The sequence below is a fragment of the Morus notabilis genome, unplaced genomic scaffold, assembly GCF_000414095.1.
Source record: "Morus notabilis unplaced genomic scaffold, ASM41409v2 Scaffold83, whole genome shotgun sequence".
NCBI lineage: Eukaryota > Viridiplantae > Streptophyta > Magnoliopsida > Rosales > Moraceae > Morus > Morus notabilis.
In genome coordinates, this window is record NW_010360797.1 from 107,441 (window position 1) to 130,550 (window position 23,110).

At 37.5% G+C, this 23,110-nt stretch overlaps 2 protein-coding genes across 4 annotated transcripts; both read left to right on the plus strand.

The window, feature by feature from the left end:
* The first annotated feature begins 234 nt into the window (after positions 1–234).
* LOC21395464 (probable ribosome-binding factor A, chloroplastic) lies at positions 235–12,467 on the plus strand. Of its 2 annotated transcripts, none has more exons than XM_010097365.2 (4): positions 235–801; positions 1,847–2,020; positions 2,603–2,811; positions 12,184–12,467. In XM_010097365.2, the coding sequence occupies exons 1-3, from the start codon at positions 445–447 to the stop codon at positions 2,747–2,749; spliced, it is 678 nt and encodes a 225-aa protein (XP_010095667.1). In that variant the 5' UTR covers positions 235–444; the 3' UTR covers positions 2,750–2,811; positions 12,184–12,467. The 2 variants fall into 2 exon arrangements, with proteins under 2 accessions (XP_010095667.1, XP_024020900.1); XM_024165132.1 differs by having other exon boundaries at positions 12,189–12,467.
* A 7,719-nt stretch (positions 12,468–20,186) lies between these two features.
* On the plus strand, positions 20,187–22,353 carry LOC21395466. 2 transcript variants are annotated; one of them, XM_024165140.1, is made up of 2 exons: positions 20,187–20,391; positions 21,832–22,353. In XM_024165140.1, the coding sequence occupies exon 2, from the start codon at positions 21,859–21,861 to the stop codon at positions 22,213–22,215; it is 357 nt and encodes a 118-aa protein (XP_024020908.1). In that variant the 5' UTR covers positions 20,187–20,391; positions 21,832–21,858; the 3' UTR covers positions 22,216–22,353. The 2 variants fall into 2 exon arrangements, with proteins under 2 accessions (XP_024020908.1, XP_024020909.1); XM_024165141.1 differs by having other exon boundaries at positions 21,838–22,353.
* Positions 22,354–23,110: the final 757 nt, after the last annotated feature.

The following is a 23,110-nucleotide window of genomic DNA, read 5'->3' on the forward strand; positions in this document are numbered from 1 at the left end:
CTTTTTTTTTTTTTTTTGAGAAAATCAATAAAGTCTAAAATAAGTGAGTTTTTTATAAGATCAGATAAAAATAAATTATTAATAATTTTTTTTATCAAATTTATATTAAAAATTATTTATTATATATATATTTTTAATTTAATATAATTTTAATTAAATCTAACCATTAAAATTCCCAGCGGAGAAGGTCCACTCAAATAAATGGTTAACTTGTACAAATTTTTCGTAACTGTACTTGTAACTCTCTTCCATCCCTCAGGAGTCGAAAACTGGATATATATTTATCTTGTGCCGAATTTACACATGGGACCCACATCTATCAGAGAAAGCTACGGCTAAGGATGGCGCGATTTATTTCAGAACCGAGCAATAGAAGATGAAACAGAAAAAAAAAAAAAAAAAAAAGGCCCAAACGAAGAAGAAGAAGAATTCAGACAGAGAGCAATGCCAAACTTAGTTCTTCACCGGCCACCGCTCTCGCCGTCCTTATCCCACCGCCACGCGCCGTCGTCGACATCATCATCATCGGTTTCATCAACATCTTCACTGAGCTTCCGATTCCGAACCCTAAGATCAACTGCCCGGATTCACCCAGCCAGCCATGGCGCGGTGATAAGGTGCATGGCGAAGCCGCGGAGAGTGGCAATGGTGGCGAAGCAGATAAGGAGGGAGCTCTCCGATATGCTCCTCACCGACACGACCTTGCAGTACGCCATTCTTCCTGAAGCTGCTCTCGGAGCCGACCGATACCTCTCTTCTCTCACCACCATTAGCGACGTCGAAGTCTCCTCCGACTTGCAGGTACGGCTTTTCGGTTTGATTTTGTCAAATTTAGCTGTGAGTTCGTTGCTTTCCGTTTGTGTAATGGTGAGAATTTGAGGGTTTTGATGTAATTAGGTTTGTGTTTAGTTCGTTTCATGAGGTTAGGTTATGCCATTGCTATGGAAGAGTCAATGAAACGAACTTTTTTTGGTGTATTTTATAATTGAAAATCTAGTGGGAATTGATGGGCGGTAATGGTTACTCCTTTGTTAGTAAAGTAATTGAAACGGGATTAAGCAGAATTTGATTTTTTTGCATAGATTTATCCGCAGCTGTAGAACAATTAATTAAGAGTCGGGGAGTTAATTGGGGCATTTTGATGGGGATTGGGGAAGAGGAAAAGTAAAGTTGAGGACTAAGACTCTGTTCTATTTTGGTTGAGGATTGTGTATAGTTCGATAATACCATGAAAATGTGGTTCTATCTTTGGAGCTTAGATTAGAGAAGTCGGGCTGAGTTTTTTGAATATGTAGAAAATATTGTACTATTATGTGCAGTAAAAGACTAGGAGAAGTTATCTAGGTTGTTTTCGGGAGATTTTTGCGAACTTGGTATAGCCAACCTCTGAAATCTTTCAAAGAGGGCCTTGCTTTATTGATTGCGTGAAGCGTAATATACTTGACATTATAAATGTTGAAAATCATAGGTGACCCCGAATTCTTTTCATGCTTGAAGAGGCTTGATCATGCAGGAAACCCAACATCGAGTTAGGTTCTTTTGACTAGAGGAAGCTAAGAAGATAAAATGGAGTCACGTTGATTTTGCCTTGAGTTATAGTTCTTCAGATTCAATTTAGTCATCCCGAATGTCAACTTTTCGTAGTTTCTTTTCATTCGTGAAATCAAATTGATTACATTATTTGAGGCGGAAGGATGTTTCAAATAAAAAATGGAAGAGAAAAGAAAAAAGTTGGTGGAAATTCTAGATACTTCTTGATCATTGATCATTTTTTAATCCACTCATACTCATTCTTTATTATGTTCTGGTTTTGTAATTTTCCCCCCACTTTTTTTAAATGCTGTAGGTAGTTAAAGTTTATGTGTCTGTTTTTGGAGATGAAAGAAGGAAAGAGGTTGCCCTTGCTGGGTTAAAATCGAAAGCCAAATATGTTCGCAGCGAATTGGGAAGGCGTATGAAGTTGCGGTTGACTCCTGAAATCCGCTTCATAGAAGATGAGTCTTTGGAGAGAGGTAGCAGGGTAAGCTATATCCACATCTCTCTCTTTCTTGACATGAGCGATTATTTGTAAAAACTTTTATGAAGGTTTTTATGACCCATCACCCTTGTATTTTGGTTACAATTTACAGTATGAACTTAAGAGAGTTTTTCATAGATTGTTTATTTTTGCATTAAGGTTCCTATAACATTGAAGCAAAAATGCTCAGCTGTAAAAATTACAACAGTGCTCCAACCATTTTATTTGTAGACCTTGTATAGTATTACTGGAATGTGTGAAAAATATGTTTTTAGTGTACTACTAAAGACATGCCTCACATGAGCTTCCAGTATTGTCTATTGTCTTCGTCGTGTACAATTTCCTAAAGAACTGACTCCGGTTGAGGTAGGCATCATCTGATTTTCTTGTATATTACTCCACCTGATCTGTGGTTGCCCCCTATTATCTTTAAGGATTTTGCAAAATGATGGCTGTTATTATGGTTTGTCTATCATACTGTAAGGAATCTGATTGGTGGGGAAGAATGTTTGTAACATGTAAAAGCTTTATGTGCTGCAATCGAGGTTTGAAGTTATACTAACCAGTTAAATTTAACTTTTTCAGGTGATTGCAATTTTAGATAAGATAAAGAATGAAAAGAAGACTGCAGTTATTGAAGATGATGAGGAAATTGAATCATCTGATGCACCTCAAGATGACGGAGATTGGGAGAGTGATGATCCTGACGAAGACATTATATACGTCAAATAGTTCATCGCCTGCTTGGTTAACATTTTGCGTTGTTGACCAAGGCATAGTTTTGGTTGTCGCAGGTTAGTCGTATTTTCAAGAGTTCCACTTAAATTACCGTGCAGCTATTTTGTCATTTGTGATCAATGTCATAATGTTCACTTTGTCATCAATAATTTAATCTACTGTCTTCCGGGATTAAGCTATATATACGTATTTATGCTGCAGTTATCTTCATAAACAGATTAGGAAGCTAAAAGAATTATTATTATTATTATTATTATTATTATTATTTTTTGGCTCGGCATAATAATATGTACTTGTTTGACCTATGTTGCATATTTTATACTTCGAAAAGAGAAGCAACTGTTGTTAACGAACCGGTGTTGAATGGACAATAATTTTGGATAATAAGCTAAAATACTTCTTACTTATGTAAAACGTCATTGCTAATTGTTACCCTGATTTTTAGTTGATGTATGAATGATGGGAATCAAGCAATAAACTGAAGAAAGTTATGCTTCTGAACTAATCCTGCAATTGAGCCCTGCCTTCTAAATATACTAATGCAGAGGACCCCAATTAGGCAATTACTTAATTAATGATTTTCTTTGTTACGGTTATTGTACACTGGCAGGTGAGTACAGACTGAGACTTTGATTATACTATTTATGTTAACTGTTGACGGTGAAATTTAGTCAACTCAAAATTAAACCTTTCCGGGAACACTCGCAGACGTCTCTCATGAATTAATCAAGAAAATAAATGCAGACAAACATAGGACAAAAGTTTATGCAGGAGGAGGATATGCGTCGAGAACTCCGCCTACGCCGTGAAGTTCACAACGTCGAGAGAGCTGTCTGGTCATATTTAAACTAAATCCCGCCATCTCAGGAAGAGATTAGAAGGAGGATATGCGTCGAGAACTACGCCTAAGCCGTGAAGTTCACAACGTCGAGAGAGCAGTCTGGTCATATTCAAATTAAATCCCGCCATCTCAGGAAGAGATAAGCTACAACAACTGTCCATATTTGAATTTGGAAATCAGATAACCGATAAGGGTAATTGCCCCGATTCGGTCGTTCAAACGTGGTAATACAACTGTTAAATCACGAGATTTAAGGGGGAGGGGATGATCCCCGCGCGAGTGGAGATGAGGTCTCTGATTTGTGAAAGGCCTATAAATAGAGTTTGCCTCCTCCATTTAGTTTTTTACGCACTATTTTACTACAAGAGAGATTGTTACTCTAATAAGATTAGTGCATCCACAAGTGGACGTAGGCAAAGAATTTCTGCCGAACCATTATAAACTTTTGTCCTCTGTTTTTCTGCATTTATTTTCTTGATTAATTCGTGAGAGACATCTGCGAGTGTTCCCAGAGAGGTTTAATTTTGAGTTGACTAAATTTCACCGTCAACAATTGGAGCTAGAAAGAGGGCCCAGACCTAGAAATCAAATCCAGCAATAGCAGCGAACATCCCACCGAGAAGAACTCGTAGTATGACGGCCAATTAGAAAAGCCTGGAAGGCCAGAATCCTACTACTGAAGGGAGGAATCCGACGAATCCATCCAACGGCAACCAGGAACCGGCGGGAGTGCAGCCTAATCACAGGGTGAATCCACCAACCACTGGAAACCCCCAGATCGCCTTGACCTGCTTCAAAAGCAGGTCGAGACACTTGCTGTGGCCGTAGAAAGAATGGCCACAGCCCTCGTTGAACGGGATCAAAGGCCGAATTCGATGCCATCGCTAGAGGATGCGCCGATGAATCCAGTAAACGCCGCCGCCGGGAACCAAACAATTGGTGACCAGTGCGTCGATTTCAGCGATCTCAACAAAGCTTGTCCCAAGGACAGCTTTCCGCTCTCAATGATAGATCAGCTGGTCGACGCCACAGCGGGGCACGAGCTCTTATGCTTCATGAACGCTTATTCTGGCTACAACCAGATTCTAATGTTTTACCGGGACGAGGAGCACATGGCGTTCATCACTGATAGAGGCCTGCATTGCTACAAGGTCATGCCCTTTGGCCTGCAGAATGCAGGAGCAACCTACCAGCGTTTGGTCAACAGGACGTTTGCAGATCAGATAGGAAAAATGATGCAGGTGTACGTCAACGATATGCTAACAAAAAACAAGAAATCCGAAGACTGTGGGGCACCTCAAGAGGATGTTTGACGTCCTAAGGATGTATAGAATGAAACTGAATCCCCTCAAATGTGCATTTGGGGTCAAATCAGGGAAATTTTTAGGTTTTATAGTGAGCAGTCGAGGAATTGAGGCCAACCCTCCTCGACATGAAATCACCAAGAAAACCAAAAAATGTCCAAAAGCTGACGGGTTGTATAGTCGCACTCAACAAATTTATCTCAAAATCTACGGATAAGTACATACCGTTCTTTGATACCTTGAAAGCAAGCCATTTCAATAGACAGATGAATGCGAACACGCGTTCCGACAATTGCTAGCCTGTGACCGGAGAAGTGCTAAGTCTATATCTAGCAGTTTCGGAACACGCCGTTAGTTCGGTGTTAGTCCACGAAGAGAAGGTGCAGCTGCTGGTGTACTACACTAGCAAGTGCCTCCTCGACGCAGAGACAAGATATCCGCATATGGAGAAGCTCGCCCTTGCGTTAGTGGTGACATGAAGAAAGCTGCGTCACTATTTCCAAGCTCATACCATACAGGTCTTGACAAACCATCCTCTCAGGCAGGTATTACAAAAGCCCGACGCTTCTGGAAGAGTTCTTAAATGGTCCATAGAGCTCAGCTAGTTCGACATTGACTACAAGCCGCGGGTTGCCATTAAAGGTCAAGCCCTGGCTGATTTTGTGGCGGAATTCACAGGACTGTCAGATGAAGAAGTAGAAGTCATCGACGAACCACCAAGGTGGAAACTCTACGTTGACAGGAGCTTCAATGATAATGGCAGTGGAGCATGATTGGTGTTACATACCCTGGAGGGCTACAAAATAACCTCAGTCGTCAGGTTTGAATTTTCCGCCTCTAATAATGAAGCTGAGTATAAAGCACTATTGGCTGGACTTCGATTGGCAGAACACTTGAAAGTGGAGGCTAGACATCTTCAGTGATTCGCAGCTGGTTGTAAATCAAGTGAAATATCAACATCAGACCAGGGACGGAAAAATGGCAGCCTACCTTGAAGGTCAAGGAGGCCTTGGGAAAGTTCACGGCCTATGACATACAACAAGTGTCGATGACAGAAAATAGCAATGGTGACGCACTTGCCAGGCTAGCTATCTCAAAGGACACTGAGTTGTTAAAACTGGTACCCATAGAAGTTCTAAAAGCCCCTGCCATCGAGGGAAAACTCGAAGTCATGCCGATAAACCGTTAACCGAGCTGGAAGAACTTATTATCAAGTACTTGGTCGACGGCAAACTTCCTGAGGACAGGCGGCAAGCAAAAAAGTTGAGGTATCAAGCATCGAGATATACTATTCAAGGCAATATCCTTTACTGAAGAGGTTACTCGACGCCCCTGCTCATATGCCTTGACGAAGAAGAAGGAAAAAAGGTACTCTCTGAGATACATAACGGGATATGCGGAAGGGTTACTACTGGCCAGATCTCAAAAAGGATGCGGTCGAGTATGCCAAAAAATGCGAGAGCTGCCAGAGGTATGCCCCCATCCCTCGATTGCATTCAGAGGACCTCACGTCGATAGTTTCTCCTTGGCCTTTTGCTAAATGAGGAATTGATATAATTGACCCATTATATAGAACTCCTGCGGGGTATACATTCGCCATTGTCCAGTCAACTACTTTACGAAGTGAGTTGAGGCTAAGCCACTAACGACTATATTAGAGGAAAAATGTACAAATTTCATATGGAACAACATAGTCTGCCGATTTGGTGTTCCACATTCTCTCGTGTCAGATAATGGGAGACAATTCAATAATAACAATACCAACCAGTTCTACGAATTGTTGAGAATCCACAAGAACTTTTCCTCTGTATTATACCTTCAGTCCAACAGACAGGTCGAGACAGTCAATAAGATTATAAAAGTGGCACTAAAGCGACGGGTCGACAGTAATAAAGGAAAATGGGCCGGTGAGTTGCCAAAGGTCTTATGAGCGTACAGGACGATCAACAGGACTACCACAGGGGAAACTCTTTTCTCTGGCCTACGAGATTGAAGTGGTCCTTCCGGTCGAGATATCTGTTCCTACCAGCCGAGTGATACGGTATGAAGTGGATAAGAACACTGAGCGAATGGGCTTGGAGCTTGACCTATTGGAAGAAAGGCGCACAGACGCACAGTTAAGGCTCGCCGCGTATCACGCAAGGACTGCTAGATATTACAACCAGAAGGTCAAGCAAAAGCGATTCAAAGTGGGAGACCTTGTCCTGCGAGTAGTGACCCCAAACACTAAGCCCAATAATTCTAGCGCCCTAGGACCAACTTGGGAAGGTCCATACAGAATAAAGGAGGTCGTATCCAATCGACTCACAGAACTGAATGGTCGAAACATCAAGCACACCTAGAATGCAGATCAACTGAAAACCTACTACCAATAAAGGGGAGAAGGGTCGACCATAGAGTTAGATTTAGTATTTTTCTTATGCTCTGTTTTCCTTTTTGCTTTTTTGCATGCTAAAAAGTCGATTTGTAAATTCTACATAAATATAAGTCCAATTCAATTCTCTACTCATTTGATTGTGTAAAATAATACACGACCAATTACTACATTGCGTTCGACTTGATTCTACTTATTTAAGATCTACAATTCTGTTCAAATGATTATTTACGTCGATCAATAAACGTCGACCAATGTTGCGCCAAAGACAAGTTAAAATTTTGGGCCCGTTCACTTCGCTGATTCGAGTTTGTAATTCGAGTTGAGATGTGATCTTGTGCGAGAGCTTTTTACTGTAGCAAAAAAGTTAGATGTGACTGTTTCTGAGAGCTTTTTACTGTAGCAAAACTCAAATCGGCGAAATGAACGGGGCCTTTATCTTTTATGAGGGGGCAACAAGGCTATGGCCACCCTAAAGTCCACACAGATGGTGAGCCCGGGCTTAACAATACTTAGCAAAAAAAATATATATCACATATCTACGACATTCATGTGCAAAATACCAGGAAAAAATGAAGTCAGGCACATATATATAAAAAAAAAAGTCTCGGCCTTATGGCCATTACAAAATGACAAATTCAAATGTCTTGACTTTATGGCCTTACATCACCAAAATAAAAAAATAAAAAAAAAAATGCCCTAAAAGCGTTGCCCCATCTCCCGGTGTCTGCTCGGCATCCTCAGCTTTTGGTAGTGGCTTGACGTCCCCGGATGGCCTAGCCTCTGTCTTCTCTACCTCCTCCTCATCGGACTCGTCGAGGAATGATAAGTCCACCTCAAGGCGTTTCTTCCGGAAATGGTTGAGAATCTGGTCCCCAGCAGATTTCATCAGGGACAACTGGAGATCCTCAAATTCATCGGAGGCTTTGTAAGCCTCCAGTCTTTGAGTGAGGAGACCTTCAAAATCAGCCGAGGACTTGAACAACTCCACCTGTTGGTCGACTAGGTTCTTGAACTCCAGGGAGGACTTAAAAGTCTCCAATTGAGCGTCGACCGCTCGGCGGAACTCATCAGAAGCATTAAACTCCTCAATCGCTTCCCTCTTCTTTTGCTGGAAGTTGGGAGAGGAAAGGTACGCCTCGACCGCTTTTGAGCTCCCTTCATTGACGCCCTTCTGGAAGCTCTCCCTTGTTGCCTCGACGATCCTCTCCTCAAGGGATTGGACCTTGGCCTTCTCGACCTGCAGGTTCTTGGCGAGTTCAGTCCGAGCGGCGGGGAGAGCTGTCAGTTCCTCCTCAGAAGCCTTGGACGAGGCATCCTGCTTCAGCAGAGTCTCGAGCTCTATATAATTTTGGAGTGTGACCTCAAGAGCCTAGACAATAAAAAAAAAAAGTAAGGATGTTGACATGAAGTCCAGACATTTAAAGATATGGGTTGAAGGGTGAGCAGGCAAAAGCATACCGAGACTTGGCGCATCACAGTTATGCGCTGGCGCTCCAGAAGGCCCATCCCCGCCAACCTGTTCTAGGAGTCTTCATGGAAGTACGTGTAGATTGTCTGGATGGGAAGGCTGAAGCGAAGAGGAAGTCGGAGAGCCTCGTTGAGGTGGTGGTCAATCACATCGGACACCTGAAATTGAGGGTCGTTAATCTTCGACCTTGGCATCACAAGGGGCTCCTCAGGTGCAGGGGGGACCACCAGGCTAGCGGCCACCTCGACGCCTTTCCCCTTGTCCAGGTGCCGAATGCTCTGCGATGACCCCTCGACCGCTGGGGAATCTTGGCGCTCATCCACCCTTTGTCTCTTGGAGGGTGGAGTTATCATAATCCTCGATCGGTCGAGGACTTCAGGGACATTGCTAGCAAGGGCAACTTGAGTCCTTGGCTGGCACGCTGACTTGGAGGCTCTGCCCTTGTTCTTCGATTTGCTGGGAAGAATGTACCTCATAGTGGATGGCACGACTGCAAAACAAGAAAGGAATTTGATTCTAAATATGTCGACTATGGTGAACCAAATTGCACCTCTAGGTTACCTTGGAGGATATTTGCAGCGGGGACGACTGGTTGGCGTTGCGGGTCAAGAGTGACGAGTATACCCTATAGCCTACGGTTCTCCGGTGTATTAAGAACGGTAGAGCTACGGCTGGAGCCAGAGAGTGACAAGATTTGCCTGACCCGTGCTAGAGTAGTCGAAGAAAGCTTCGGTCGAGAAGGAACTTCACCTGCATTCAAAAACAAAATGTGAAAGATAGCTCAACGAACAGAAACGATTCTATAAAGATCCAACAAAGCGAAGACCTACAGTATTTGCTGAATATTGTCTGAGTCCCTAAGGGACGCTCACCGTCGAGCGGGTGAGAATTGAAGTTGCTGCCGAGAAAAAAGAATTGGGGCTTCCATCCATAGGAACTGGAAGTCTTCTCGATAATGATGGAGGGAACTGGAGGTTTGGATTTAGAGTGGGAACATAAATAACAAAATCCCCTCTGACCCGAAGAACCCCTAAGGGCATAGCAATATAAAAACTCCTCGACGGTTATGTCGAGGTTCAAAATTTTTCTCCACAAAATGATCATGGAGTTTATTGTCACCCAACAATTGGGTGACAACTGTGCAGGAGAGATCCTATGGAGGCTACAGAGGGCCTTCACGAATGGATGGAAATGGACAGTTTGTCCAAAGGAAAGGGACCTAGTATATATAGTCATATGGTTAGTAGGGGGTTTTGAGCTCTATCATTAGGGGTAGGTATGATTGAATAAAAATTATTAGCGTCGATTCTTGTGTCGCGAAATGCTTTCATGGCAACTCGGGGCTTTATTTTGGATGGGTTAACATCAATCACCATCCCCGAGAGACCACTTGTCGACGCTACCCCATAGCCACGACCTTCAGAGGGGCCGACTCATAAACCGTCATCCTCATCATCGAGGAGAATGAGCTCGTTTGGCTGAGAGGTTAAGATTGACCCCTCGGCGTATTCTTCCACTTGGCGGAGCAGAGAATCCCCGCTATCGATCGACGCCGTGCTCAACGTCCCAGCTTCCTCAGGGTCCTTTCTGACCCTAGAGGTGGAGACCTCTCGACCTCTATCCTGTTTTGACAGCATATTCTGGAAATAAACAAAAGGGGGTCAAGTTAGGGCCTAATGGTAGAGAGGTCAGAAACAAAGAGAAGGAGACAAAAGCGAGTTTGGATCAAAATGATCCAAAAGTCTGGTATTGACAATACCAGATTCATACCAAAAAACCCAGAAATGGGCTTAAAACCCAGAAATGAGGAAAAACTCGTGTAAGGGTCTCCAAAATCCAGAAATGAGTCCGAGAACCCCAATGTGAACGACTAAACCCAAACAGGTGCTACCACAAAGGTTCAACCCAGATTCTTGAGCAACAACCGAGTAAGTTCATTTTACGGTTATATTCTTTTCTTTAAAATGTTATTTTTTTTGCAGGGATAAGTTCAAAATCACACTATCAGAAGTAAAAAAAAAAAAACCAAAACAACTTATTAGCTCTTGAGAAATGGACTGAGAGCCTGAAGATTGAGGAGAAGAACGATGTACGACGAACGTGCACGGAAGTCGAAGTCGGAGAAGGGGATGATCTGGAGAAAATCCGGCAGAGTAACGACGTGTTTTGCAAATAAATGTCCATGAACCGTTCGAGGAGTATATATACTCGAAGAATGGAAACCTAGAAGTCTCAGGGAAGCCCAAAGGACTTCGAATCTCGACCATGGAATTTGAACCGACCCCATCCAACGGTGAATATGAAGAGACGCAATCTAACGGCTGAGAAAAGAGCAGGAGAGATGAAATCTGATCCAACGAATGCTACTTTCCCCTCGACTACCACGTGTCATCAGGGGATGGGAGACGCGACTGCTGACATGATCGACAAAGACTGCTCCACTACCCGAGAAACTCGCTGCAATGACGGTACTGTACCGACAGGTAGCCGCCATAACCTGCAGGCGAAGAAATTGCCACATAATACTCTCGACGCTTTATAGCCTGAAACATCACAACACAGTATTCCAGGCTAGGGGGTAATTGTTGCACCACGGTCGAGCAATCGACCGCTCCTTTGACTGCCAAGCGCTGAGACGTTCTTAGTCGAGAGTTGGTCGCTGACGTCGAAGAAACGGTTATACGTAAAATGCCCTCAAGATGACGAGAGTTCATGCATGAGGAGGATATGCGTCGAGAACTCCGCCTAAGCCGTGAAGTTCATGACGTCGAGAGAGCAGCCTGGTCATATTCAAATTAAATCTTGCCATCTCAGGAAGAGATAAGCTACAACAACTGTCCAGATTCGAATTTGAAAATCAGATAACCGATAAGGGTAATTGTCCCGATTCGCTCGTTCAAACGTGCTGTCAAATCCTGAGATTTAGGGATAAGGGGATGATCCCCACGCGAGTGGAGATGAGGTCTCTGATTTGTGAAAGGCATATAAATAGAGCCTGCCTTCTCCATTTAGTTTTTTACGCACTATTTTACTACAAGAGAGATTGTTACTATGATAAGATTAGTGCATCCACAAGTGGACGTAGGCAAAAAATTTATGCCGAACCACTATAAACTTATGTCCTCTGTTTTTCTGCATTTATTTTCTTGATTAATTCGTGAGAGACGTTTGCGAGTGTTCTCAAAGAGGTTTAATTTTGAGTTGACTAAATTTCACCGTCAACATTAACCATTATTAACAATCCACTTTCGAATTAATTTCATAATTGATAGTGAAATTGCACGTTGGATCTGATTTGATACATATGTACGCCATTCTAAAAACTCGTTGATTTTGGGCGGGTGAATTTCAGCAGCGTGCATGTCACTCATCTGCAGTCCAATTTTCCATATGATTTTGATAACTTTGCTACTGATTTTGATGAATTTAACTTTGAAGGATAGGATGCAAACAAAGCACGCAATGCAGAGATGGAGAGAGAGCGGGAAATTGTCTCCTTCCAAAAAGGAGATATACTTCTGAATGCATTATTAGACTGGATGATCTCGCATGAAGTTGTTTTCCTGCCAAAGAACTGTTGAGATATGTGTATCATTATTTCTCTTGTGCATAAATAACACACAATGGAAGTTTCCTTTTTGCTTCTTGTTTACTAGTTTATGTGATAGTTTTCTGCGGAATGATACATTCTTGAAGGATATTAAACGATTCCGATGGTATTTTGAGGATGTTTGAATAGCCATGACATGTGAAAAGGATCGGTCTTCTTTGACCATAGGAGGCGGTAAAAGGTAGTTGTTCCATGGATTAGATAATGCGACGGATAAAATTACATAAAGATCAGAGTCTTCTTTGGTCTGTTCAACCACTCAGGTCTAAGGGTTTGTGCTCGGCCATCTTGCTCCGCGCATTTTGATGAGGATATTTAACTAACCTAAAATAGGGAGTGGCATGGTCTTGTGAGCATGAGTACACTTCATCAAAGCTTTCCTCTAGGATCTCCTCCATCCTCAAGACGATCGAGGTTCTTGTCCGTGCCATCTTAGTACATCTACTTTCACTCCATAAGTGGGAGGTCCGGATATATGCTTGATGGTGCTCGTTCTAGCCGAGTAGGTCCATTTTGTTTTCTTTTTAACTCAATTCTTTCCTACCGTCAATTTTCTTGCCTCCCACCCTTGGAGAGTTAGCTGGGGGGGGGATTCTTGGCCGTTTACTGAATTGATGGTTGATATAAGTTCAGTAACGACTGCTGTTAGGTTCTCCACCCAAGGTTAAAGCCTATCATGGGTTTGGGAACGAGGAGCAGACTGGTTATCGCTTCCTCGCCGATTGCTTAGAACACCTTCATTTGTGCAAGGTGGTAATTGTTTCCACTAGAAGCCTTGTCGCTTGCCATTACAAGGGAGTAGTAAAAATTCAAAAACAAACAAGTACATGTGAACGAATTTCCGTTTAAATGCCAATAAGAGTTTTTGTTAATAGTCACGCAAGGCACTCCTAGTTTCAAAATATCGGTGCAAAATTATGCCCAGCACCAAAAACGCATTTTAGACCTTAGAATTGATATGAAACAAACCTTTGATCAAGAACACATATGAACAACTCGGTCAACATCAAGAACTCTATAAAACAAATAATAACTATACACCAGTGGGCTCTTGTGCTTAAGTTAGTAAAAGCATACTGCATACCTTACATTGCCCATTCTGAATATTGTGAATACCCAAAGCAATTCGACTCTCATCTAATCAATCACAAGGCCTGTTGATTGCTAGAATGGTTTATTTCATTCATGTTTGCCGTTCCAGGAATACCCAAAGGTTAGCTGAAGTTCTCTTTTGCGAAAAGCTAAAGATTTAGAGGGAAAAAAAAAAAAAAAAAAGAGATTACACATGTTTATGATCTTTAGTTTTTGGCTTGTTCCCCCTTGTCCAACGCAACTTTTCCAATCTTGTAAGCTCGGGTACAGGTCCAGAGTAGTTCTTTACCTGTAGATCAGGAACAAGTTAAATAATAAATATTATATCATGCAAGAAGAAGTTGCATATATATGTGTGTGAGAGGACAAGTTTTTAAGGGTTATGTTTTTATTAATAATTATCCATTAAATATATAGATTTGATAATGTGACTTGATAAGAATATAATCTTATTAATTTTCATAATTTTTTTTGTCAATTACAGAATTAATTACAACTATTAGATTAATATCTTGCGGTTAAAACAATGATACTCACTATGGATAAATATTAGAAGAACAATTAAAATCACACCATCTATGCAATTAAGCGAAAGCCTTATTTTTTAGACAACAGACCTTAGCTCCTTCGGTTTTTTTTTTTTTTTTTTTTTTTTATTTCAATAAGATAAGAACTTTTCATCCAGAGCAAAATTATAAAAATGTTCATATGGAAAAAATTGGCTCACCAATGAGTAAATAGTGGAGTAACAATTAAAACCACACCATCTATGCAATTAAGTGAAAACCTTATTTTTTATTTATTTATTTTAGACAACTGAGCTTAGCTCCTTCATTATTATTTTTTTTAATAAAATAAGAACTTTTCATCCAGAGCAAAATTATAAAAATGTTGATAAGGAAAAAATTGGCTAATCTGATTGTGACTCCTTGGTCATTAAGCTACATCTGAAAATGAATATTGCTCAAATGAAACAGCTTGTTTACCTTACTCTCCAGCTCAACCTTGCCAATTAGTATTATATTTACCAGTACACGTGTTTAATATTCTTCATATAGAAGCTACTGTTATTTGCATTTAGAGCTATGAAATGATCATAATTAGCCAAATAAATACATGCATATAACATACATAAATGCACACACACACATATATTTATAAATACATAAATATATGGAAGGTTTTTAATGGTCACGTAACTTGGCATTGGTAGAGGCCCCATTTTTGTCTATGCATTTCAGACATACTCCTTAAACTACTGATTTAAACGTCTCTTTGCATCTACTTTTGCATTGTCCATTCGAATGACAATGTCGATCATCACCCATCGGAACCACAGTTATCGTTCCTGCAACTCTCGTGTCCACACAAACCAAAATCCAGAATTAGACTACTACACAAGTAAAAATCTGTTCATTCATAAAAATTTTGGTTCATGTATACTAATAAAGTCTCTATAGAAGGTAAATTTTATAAGGGAATGTTAGGATTAATTCTGAGTTGTATTAGTTCAGATCAACAATCAAAATTGTATAAAACATCGAATATTGGTTGGAAATAAGAAAATATGTAAAAACCTTCATCTTTCGAATCTTCAGATCTCTGAAACTCAGAAACAGTCGTATGATAAGCTACAAAAGACTCCTAATAATTATATTATTGAGTTCTAATTTCCAAACATAAGGTGACAAAGTAACTAACCTGAATGTTCAAGGAAAATGAGCAATATTGAGATGTACAATAAGGAAGAAATGGATTTGGAAATCTTCCTTTTATGGAGGAAACAGGGAACTATAACTGCTAGTTATATTTAGATCTTTAAAATAAATGGACTCAATAATAAAAGGCTAGAATGTATTTTAACGCGTATAGGAAAGTCACTTTGTCGCGGTGCTTTCAATCTTAGATTTATATTGCTAGCCTAGCTATTATCTTCAACCTTAAGTTAATATTAATTTAAAAATTATATAGCCAATAATAAGGTAACAAAGAACCAAAAAAATGTAACAAGATGTTGGGGAGATTTTCCACTCCTATCGTAGGATCACCTCACCTGTTAATGACTGTATTAAAATTAACATCAAGAGTAAGCCCAGTTAGAAAGGGATGCTCGTGACAGACCTTGCTTGAGGTATCAGATCAATAACGACCTCGATCACAGGCCAAGACCAATGTCGCTAAAGAACTCTGACGCATCAAAAAGTACTGGGTTTGAGGAAAAGACATGAACGACACGCGCGAGAAGGAAAGATCGTCCCCAAAACAAGGGCGCACATTCTCCTTTTCCAAGAATAATACGACCACTAAGAGTGCAATACGTGTAAAATAAATAACGGAATTGAAAGGGACATATTCCGGACTGGACAAGTTCTTGTGACCTTCTAAAGTAAGGAATATCTTAAAAAAATTCTAATCAGGTAATGATCGGTGACGCGTCATAACACCACCGTACAAATAAAATGCGATGCATTCATAGCCCTCAAGCAATTTTCTAAATTATTCTTCTATCATTCTATTTTAGTCTGAATATTTATCTAACTTCTCTGTTTGGTAAGAAGGAAAGAAAATAGGAGGGAAAGAAAAACTATAATGCATAGAAAATTAGAAGGATAGAAAAGGTTTTGATTTTCCCTTGACTTGTTTGGTATGATAGGAAGGAAAGAAAATGAATCTACCTTCTCTTGTTTGGTATTGGAAGTGAAACTAAGGAGATGGAAAAATTATTATTGGTGTAATTATTTTTTTGCCTAAATATTTTTTATTAATATTCTTTTCTAATAAAAGTATAAATAATACAATATTCAACATCAAATTAACTCAAAAAATTCATGTAACTTGAACATATATTCCATCTATATTATACACACATATACATATATAAAGGTACAAAAACATAGTTTAACTTATATAGCATTAATGCATCATTTATTTTTTTAACGTTTAAATACAACAAAAGAGTAGCTAGCTACAGTTTAAATACAACAACTTGTCGAAGGTTCAAATACAACAAAAAAATGACTAATATACAATGCATCCACTATTGTAAAGTAAGCGAAATTTTCCACAAAAGTATTAGTTTGTATGGTCATATATATTTCTCAATATTCACCTGCAATCAAGTATTAACAAAAACTATGTGCGATCAACTAAGTACCATATAGATATATTTACTAAAAAGGCTATAAACTGGTGTGACTACTAAACTTATAAACCATATGATTTCAGTCTTCATTGTTGTACATCATCTTCAAGAGCAAGTCATTAACATACAACATTGATATTAGACAAAAAAAAAAAAATGGACGAGCAAATTGTAAAAAAAAAAAAAAAAAAAGAGAGAGAGAGAATGAAACAAGAAGAAGCAAGGCAGTGAGAGATTAATTAACATACAAGATATTAGACAAACAAAAGCAAAAAAAAAAAAAAAATGGAAGAGCAAATTGTAAAAAAAAAAAAAAAAAAAAGAGAGAGAACGAAACAAGAAGCAAAGTAGTGAAAGATTTATTTTCCTTTCTAAAATCCTCCCACTTTTGGAGAGATTAAATATGGTGGGACCCACCCATTATAATTTCTTTTTAATTTTTTTTTCCTTCCCAATTTTCTTTCTACCAAACAAGTTAATTTATCAATTTCCATCATAAAATTCCTCCAACATTTTTTTTCCTTTCATTTTTCATTCATATCAAACATAGTGTAAGTGTTAGTACTTTTGCAGGACACCCAAAAAGTAGCTGATCAACCCTCTGGAGGCCGATGTTTGGAAAACCGTGCAAACACAAGCCATTATCCCGTCTTAGTTAGATAAAAGTCACATATATATTTAACATACAAAATGACTAGCAAGTTTGCAAGAGCAAATACCTACCTCAAATGATTTCTTGATCTGTTTTATAGCTTTAGCCACGTGTAAGTGTTTGACTATAAGAAAGGCTACAACGCTACAATAAAGTAGTTTTTCCGACACCAAAAACAACCTTTACCTTGTAATATCTTGCATCAAAAGAGCAATTTGACCAAGAGCGTTCTACCCACGTAGAACACCAGGATGCCTGCAAAAAAAGACAAGTAAAACAAACGGCACAGTGCCGTATTGACAGGTGGCACTTGATTCTTATGTCAACAATCTTAAGAGAATTTGATAAGAGTTTTGATCTTGTAAAAAAGTATGTACCTTGACCTCTTAAATGAGAGGAATTTATAAACCATGAAAGAAGACCAGTAGGTTGTAGAGTTTAACTCCAATATAATCGAAAGATTTATTTATTTTTTCAATTAAATGCACCCCTAACAAACATTATAATACATATTTACACACACACATTAATTTAAGACTCTAACAAAGCATAAAACAAAAATTTGAAAGGTCTTTTTCTTAAAAAATAAAAAAAAATTCCACAAAAAGAATAAAAAAACAAATTCAAAATGAAAAGGGGAGAATTATTATTTTAGTAAATTAGTTGAGAGAATCTCGAATAAAATCCAAATTAGTGTGTCAATGCTAAATTTTAATATTTGAGTAGGAAAATCACTCTCAATGCTATAGTGTTATTGATGTTAAATTTTTATATATACTATAGTACTTAGTGACAAATATTGACATTTGATTGTTATTGGTTTGATGCATCTACATTTTCATTCAATTATGATAGTATTGACTTTTTAATTTTTTTAAATTAAAAGTATACTTTTATAAATTTCAAAATTTAATGATTATGGAAAAAAATAGATAGAGCATTTTAAATATCATTATGCCTTAAAACACATATCAAAATAACATTTTAAATATATTATTTTTATACTTTTTGGTTCCAAATATAAAATTGTCAATAAAAATACTATGTAGAACACCAAGAATCCTTCAAAAAGATAAGTAAAACAGAGAACAACAGTGGCATACTAACAGACGGCACTCTGGTGCTTAAGTCAACAAACTTTAAGAGAATTTGATAGAGTTTCGATCTTGTAAAATGTATTTACCTTAACCTATCAACGTGAAATAAATTTATAGATCATCAGAAAAGACCAATATTAGATGTGAGTTTAATTCCAATATAAATGATTATTTCCGCATTTTTTAAGCACATTAAATGACATTTTTCTAGAAAATATATTTAATTAAGCGTCGATTTTCTAGAAAACGTCGTCTAATGTACTATTTGTAGTAGTGCGTAAATAATCTCATGTACTTCTACTAATTGAAAATTATTTCAGCGAATATATGGTAAGTATTAAAGAAAATAAATGATAAGTACTAGATCTTTGTAGTTGGATGCAATTCATTTATGCCTTTTGTGATCTACAAAGGGAAAATTGACATTAATCAACTTATTAACCTCAAACCATTCCCTATAGTCTCTTGAGGATATGTTTTGATTAGCCATCTTTAAAATAAAAAAAATAAAAAAAAAAAGAAAAGAAAAGATCTGTCTATGATCACTTGGGGCGTTAAAAAATAGTTGTTCCATAAATTATTATACAATTTGATGGATAAAGAATTTTGAATTATTTTAAACCGTCCCTTAAGGTAATTTAATTCCTTACTAAAACATACGATATCACGATTTTTAAGGAATTGATTCAGTTGAATAAAACGAGTTTATCGGGCTTATCGATAGTGCTAATCCATATTTGGATTCGTGTTTCTGATCAATTTTCCTTTCGCCACCACAAATATTTGCTAGATGGCAATCAAGTTCGATTTTTTTGTCTTGGTTTTATTTTTCCCTATAAATAGAATGTTTTTCTTAATATATTTATAATATTTAATTGACAAAAGGACATTGTTCAAAGAAGCAAGGTCAAAAACGAGTAATCAGAAGAGTTTTTTTGGGCGCTTCACACAACTTTAAAAAGACAAAATTGACCTTAAGCTAGATATGCTTAATTAGTGATTAACTCGAGTTCTGACAAAAGGTTGATTTGGTATATCTTAGGGCCTGTTCTGTTGCCTTAACTCACTCAAATTATCTGTACTCAAGTGAATAACTTGGGCGTAATTTGCGTTCGTTCTTAGCTCGCTCAAACCAACACTTGAAAATTTATTCGAGTCAACCACCCATTCTCAAGTTTACCCCTCTCCCATCAACTTGAGTTGTCTCTCCTCTCTATCTCATCACCATCAATATCATCGTCAACATTTTCTCTCTCTAAACTCCTCCATTCCCGAGCTCTCTCTCACATCCCCACCACCACCAAGTCCATAAACCTCCGATCCCACGCCTTCGCCGGTGACCCATTTTCTCCTTCCCAAGCTCTCGAGACCCTCAATTTAAATTATGTATGTAGTGAAGGCTTCTTTTTTTTTTTTTTTTTTTTGTCTGGGAAGAATGGGTTGGTGCGTGAAGGTTTTTTTTTTTGTTTAATTATTGTTTAGAAGGTTTTTTGTTTTGGAAAATTTTTATAAATGGCTCTCAATTTAAATTATGTATGTAGTTAAATTGATAATGTGATATTTTAAATTATATAAAATTAAATAAATTTAAATAAGGAAAAAATATTTTTTTCTCTCTTTACTATTCACAACTCAAGTCTTATTATATAATCAAACACAAACTCAAATTATAACTCAAACTCAACTCAAAATTTACATTCAAATCACCTAACTCAAAAAGGGCAAAAGAATAAGCTCTTAGTTCTGAGAAAAGGTTAATTTGGTAACTTTAATTTGAGTTAATACTAAGGTGAAATATGTGTTAAAATGTGGGGCTCATTCGTATGATGAAATACTAGGACAATTTTGTCCCTCGCTGTTACAGGATGCTAAAATCGGCAAGTTCTAGAAAAGTACGTTGCCAAACAGAGGCAAAAGAGTAATGCCATAACGCATCGTCGCGCAAGCGTCTATTTTCCCTATTCCCAAATTTCTTGTTGGGTTTCAATCTGATTAGGGATTCGAACTTTCTCAGAATTTTGCCAGTCCACTTCCTCGTTCTCCCGCTCTTTTGGTGAGTCTTTTTCTTTCACTTTTTCGTTTTTCTTTGCTTTCTTGTTTCGATTAAGTCAATTTGTCTTTGTGTTGTTGGGTTGGTTTCGTTTTAAAACAATTTCTTGATTTCTTGCGAGTTAAACTTTGCTTGGCTGATGAAAAACTTGATGTCCGAATTTTCTTTTCTAAACTTTTCATCTTAGTTTACCATATTAATATGATTACTGTTATAATGCATTTTGCAAATTTTCCAATTGTTAATTGGGATTTTGAATATTGAGGTTGAGTTCGTTAATGCTTTATGGAATTTGCAGTTCTTATTGAGGTTGGGAAAACTTTTGAGAACCATACCATATAGATTTTATGAATTGGGATTTTTTTTTATTAATGAAATTTGGGGAAACTTGTTTTTATTTATTATTTATTTATATATTTATTATTATTATTATTTTTTGATACATTGTGGAACTTGTTTTTAATTTTACTGCTCATGGAGATAAGTTTTCCCAATTCTGTCATCTGTGTATGGGTTTCCGCATTTGAAGTTCAAGGGCTATTCTGAGATAAATAATAATTTTTGGGCCCTCAGGACAGCAATTCCTTTTTAAAACAACTGCACAAGGCACTCACTTGTCCTGATATGTCCAACATTTAGACAGAATTGGACACTTTTGAAAGTTCAGGTCTTGTAGTCGTTTTTAAGTATTTTGAGGTAATCCTTGTCATTGGGATATTGAGATCGCTTGAGTTTCCGTTAGGATTCAAGTTAGTTGGTTAAGGGAGTTTGTAGTTCGTTAGGATTCGGTTAGCAGTTAGAGTGGGTTAGTAGTATAAATAAGAGGTTTAGTTGCAAATGCAGGGGTAATGACTGATTTGTGGGAAATTGGGGAAACTTTGGGAGAACTGGTGGTCCCTCGAATACCACCACTGTTAGGGTTTTCTTTGTAATCTTTCAATTACTTCATCAATAAAGTTCTACTTCGTTCAATTCTCTGTTTCATGTAAAAGTCTTTATCAGTTTCTTGGAGCTAAGTTGCTGGCAAAGATTAGGCCTTAACCACAGGTTTCCTGGAATTTTAAATTGTGATCAAAGCTATGTGCTTGGCGAAGGATGCCCAGTTGGTTATTGTTTTGACTTTTTGTTTTCTTAATAGGAGACAAAAATTGTGTTGAAAATCCATCAGTCACAAGGACATGGAGTTAAAAGAAAATTTAAAGAGAGAAAATTATTGTTATTATTATCATCATTATCATTATCATTATGTTTGTTAATTTTCTTCTGCCAATAGAATAACCTAGTTAGCAATGAAAGTATATAGGTACAATAACTTGACATGAGGGTAGGATTACCTTAACAAAATTGTTTCTTTTTGTTGTTGTACTTTTTCTCGTCTCCCTGGATAATTGTTATTCTACCATTACAACAACATGATAATGAGATTAAATTGTTATTGCACAGCACCAGGTGCACGCCCTACTTGCGATAATGTCTGATCCTTATGAGAAAGTGAAAGGAAATAGACTAGCCTTCAAGGGCGGAGGTCTAGCCACAAGCAGCAAATCCATCAGCAAGAGTAAGAAAAAGAAGAAGAAACAGCTTAAGGATGATCCCCAAAACGACGTTGGCACTGAGCCACAGGGTGTCGAAGCTTCTGCAAGTGGAAATGATTCAGGTGGGCCTGGTGAAGCGTACACTATTGATGCTGCAAAGCGCATGCAGTACGAGGAACTGTTTCCGGTAGAGGCCAAGAAATTCAGTTATGATCCCAAATACAAAGTGAAGCCCGTGGAGGATGCTCTTGACGACCGTGTGAAGAAGAAGGCTGATCGCTACTGTAAATAATGTCCTCTTCTCATGTAATTTGTAAGGATTAGTTTGGTGTTAGAGATTTATTTTTCTTGTTCTCGGTCTTTTAACAGATTTTACTGATAAATTCAGAGGATGCATGATAAACTAGTGTTCTATATAACAGATTAAAAATTTGGAAGGAAAGAAAGATATGAATGATCTTGTTTACTAATTTGGTACATTAATTGTTGCTTATTGTGTGACATTATTGGCCTTGTGAAGACTCTAAGGGTGTGTTCGGTTAGGTGGAAAGGAAATGAATGGAATGGAATGGAATTCAAGTTTGATGTTTGATTAGATTTATAAGAAATGAATAGTCATTCAAACTGAATGGTCATTCACCCATTTTGGATGATTCATAATTCATTCCTTACATGGGGAAATAGGCATTCCAAGTTATTTTATTTGTTTTTTTTTTCATAATTACCTTTTAATATTATAAGATAATTAACATATATTATATAGTAGTTATATCTTATAATATGTAATATAATATAATATACAATAAAAATATTATAATATAACATAGTTATAATAATATAATAATTAATTTATAATATAGTTATAAATTATAATATATTTATTTAATATTCTATAATAATATATATAATATATTATAACATAATTATATCTTATAATATAATATATACTAATATTACAATATATTATAAATAATATCACAATTATACAAATAATTCTAATATAATTATTTTATCAGAATATTATATTATAATCATATTATATAATATTAATATAATTATGTTCATTATATTAATAATAATATAATAATTAAATATTAATATAATTTTATAATTCTAATATTATTATCTATTATAGTGTATTACACACGTTATGGTTATATAATATATTTATTTAATATAATATAATA

Excerpts from the sequence above, each read along its gene's own strand:
- LOC21395464 (XM_010097365.2), top strand. The coding sequence starts at position 445 with ATGCCAAACTTAGTTCTTCACCGGCCACCGCTCTCGCCGTCCTTATCC. Across the intron at positions 802-1,846 it reads AAGTCTCCTCCGACTTGCAG|GTAGTTAAAGTTTATGTGTC; the intron begins GTACGGCTTTTC and ends TAAATGCTGTAG. Across the intron at positions 2,021-2,602 it reads CTTTGGAGAGAGGTAGCAGG|GTGATTGCAATTTTAGATAA; the intron begins GTAAGCTATATC and ends TAACTTTTTCAG.
- LOC21395466 (XM_024165140.1), top strand. The coding sequence starts at position 21,859 with ATGTCTGATCCTTATGAGAAAGTGAAAGGAAATAGACTAGCCTTCAAG.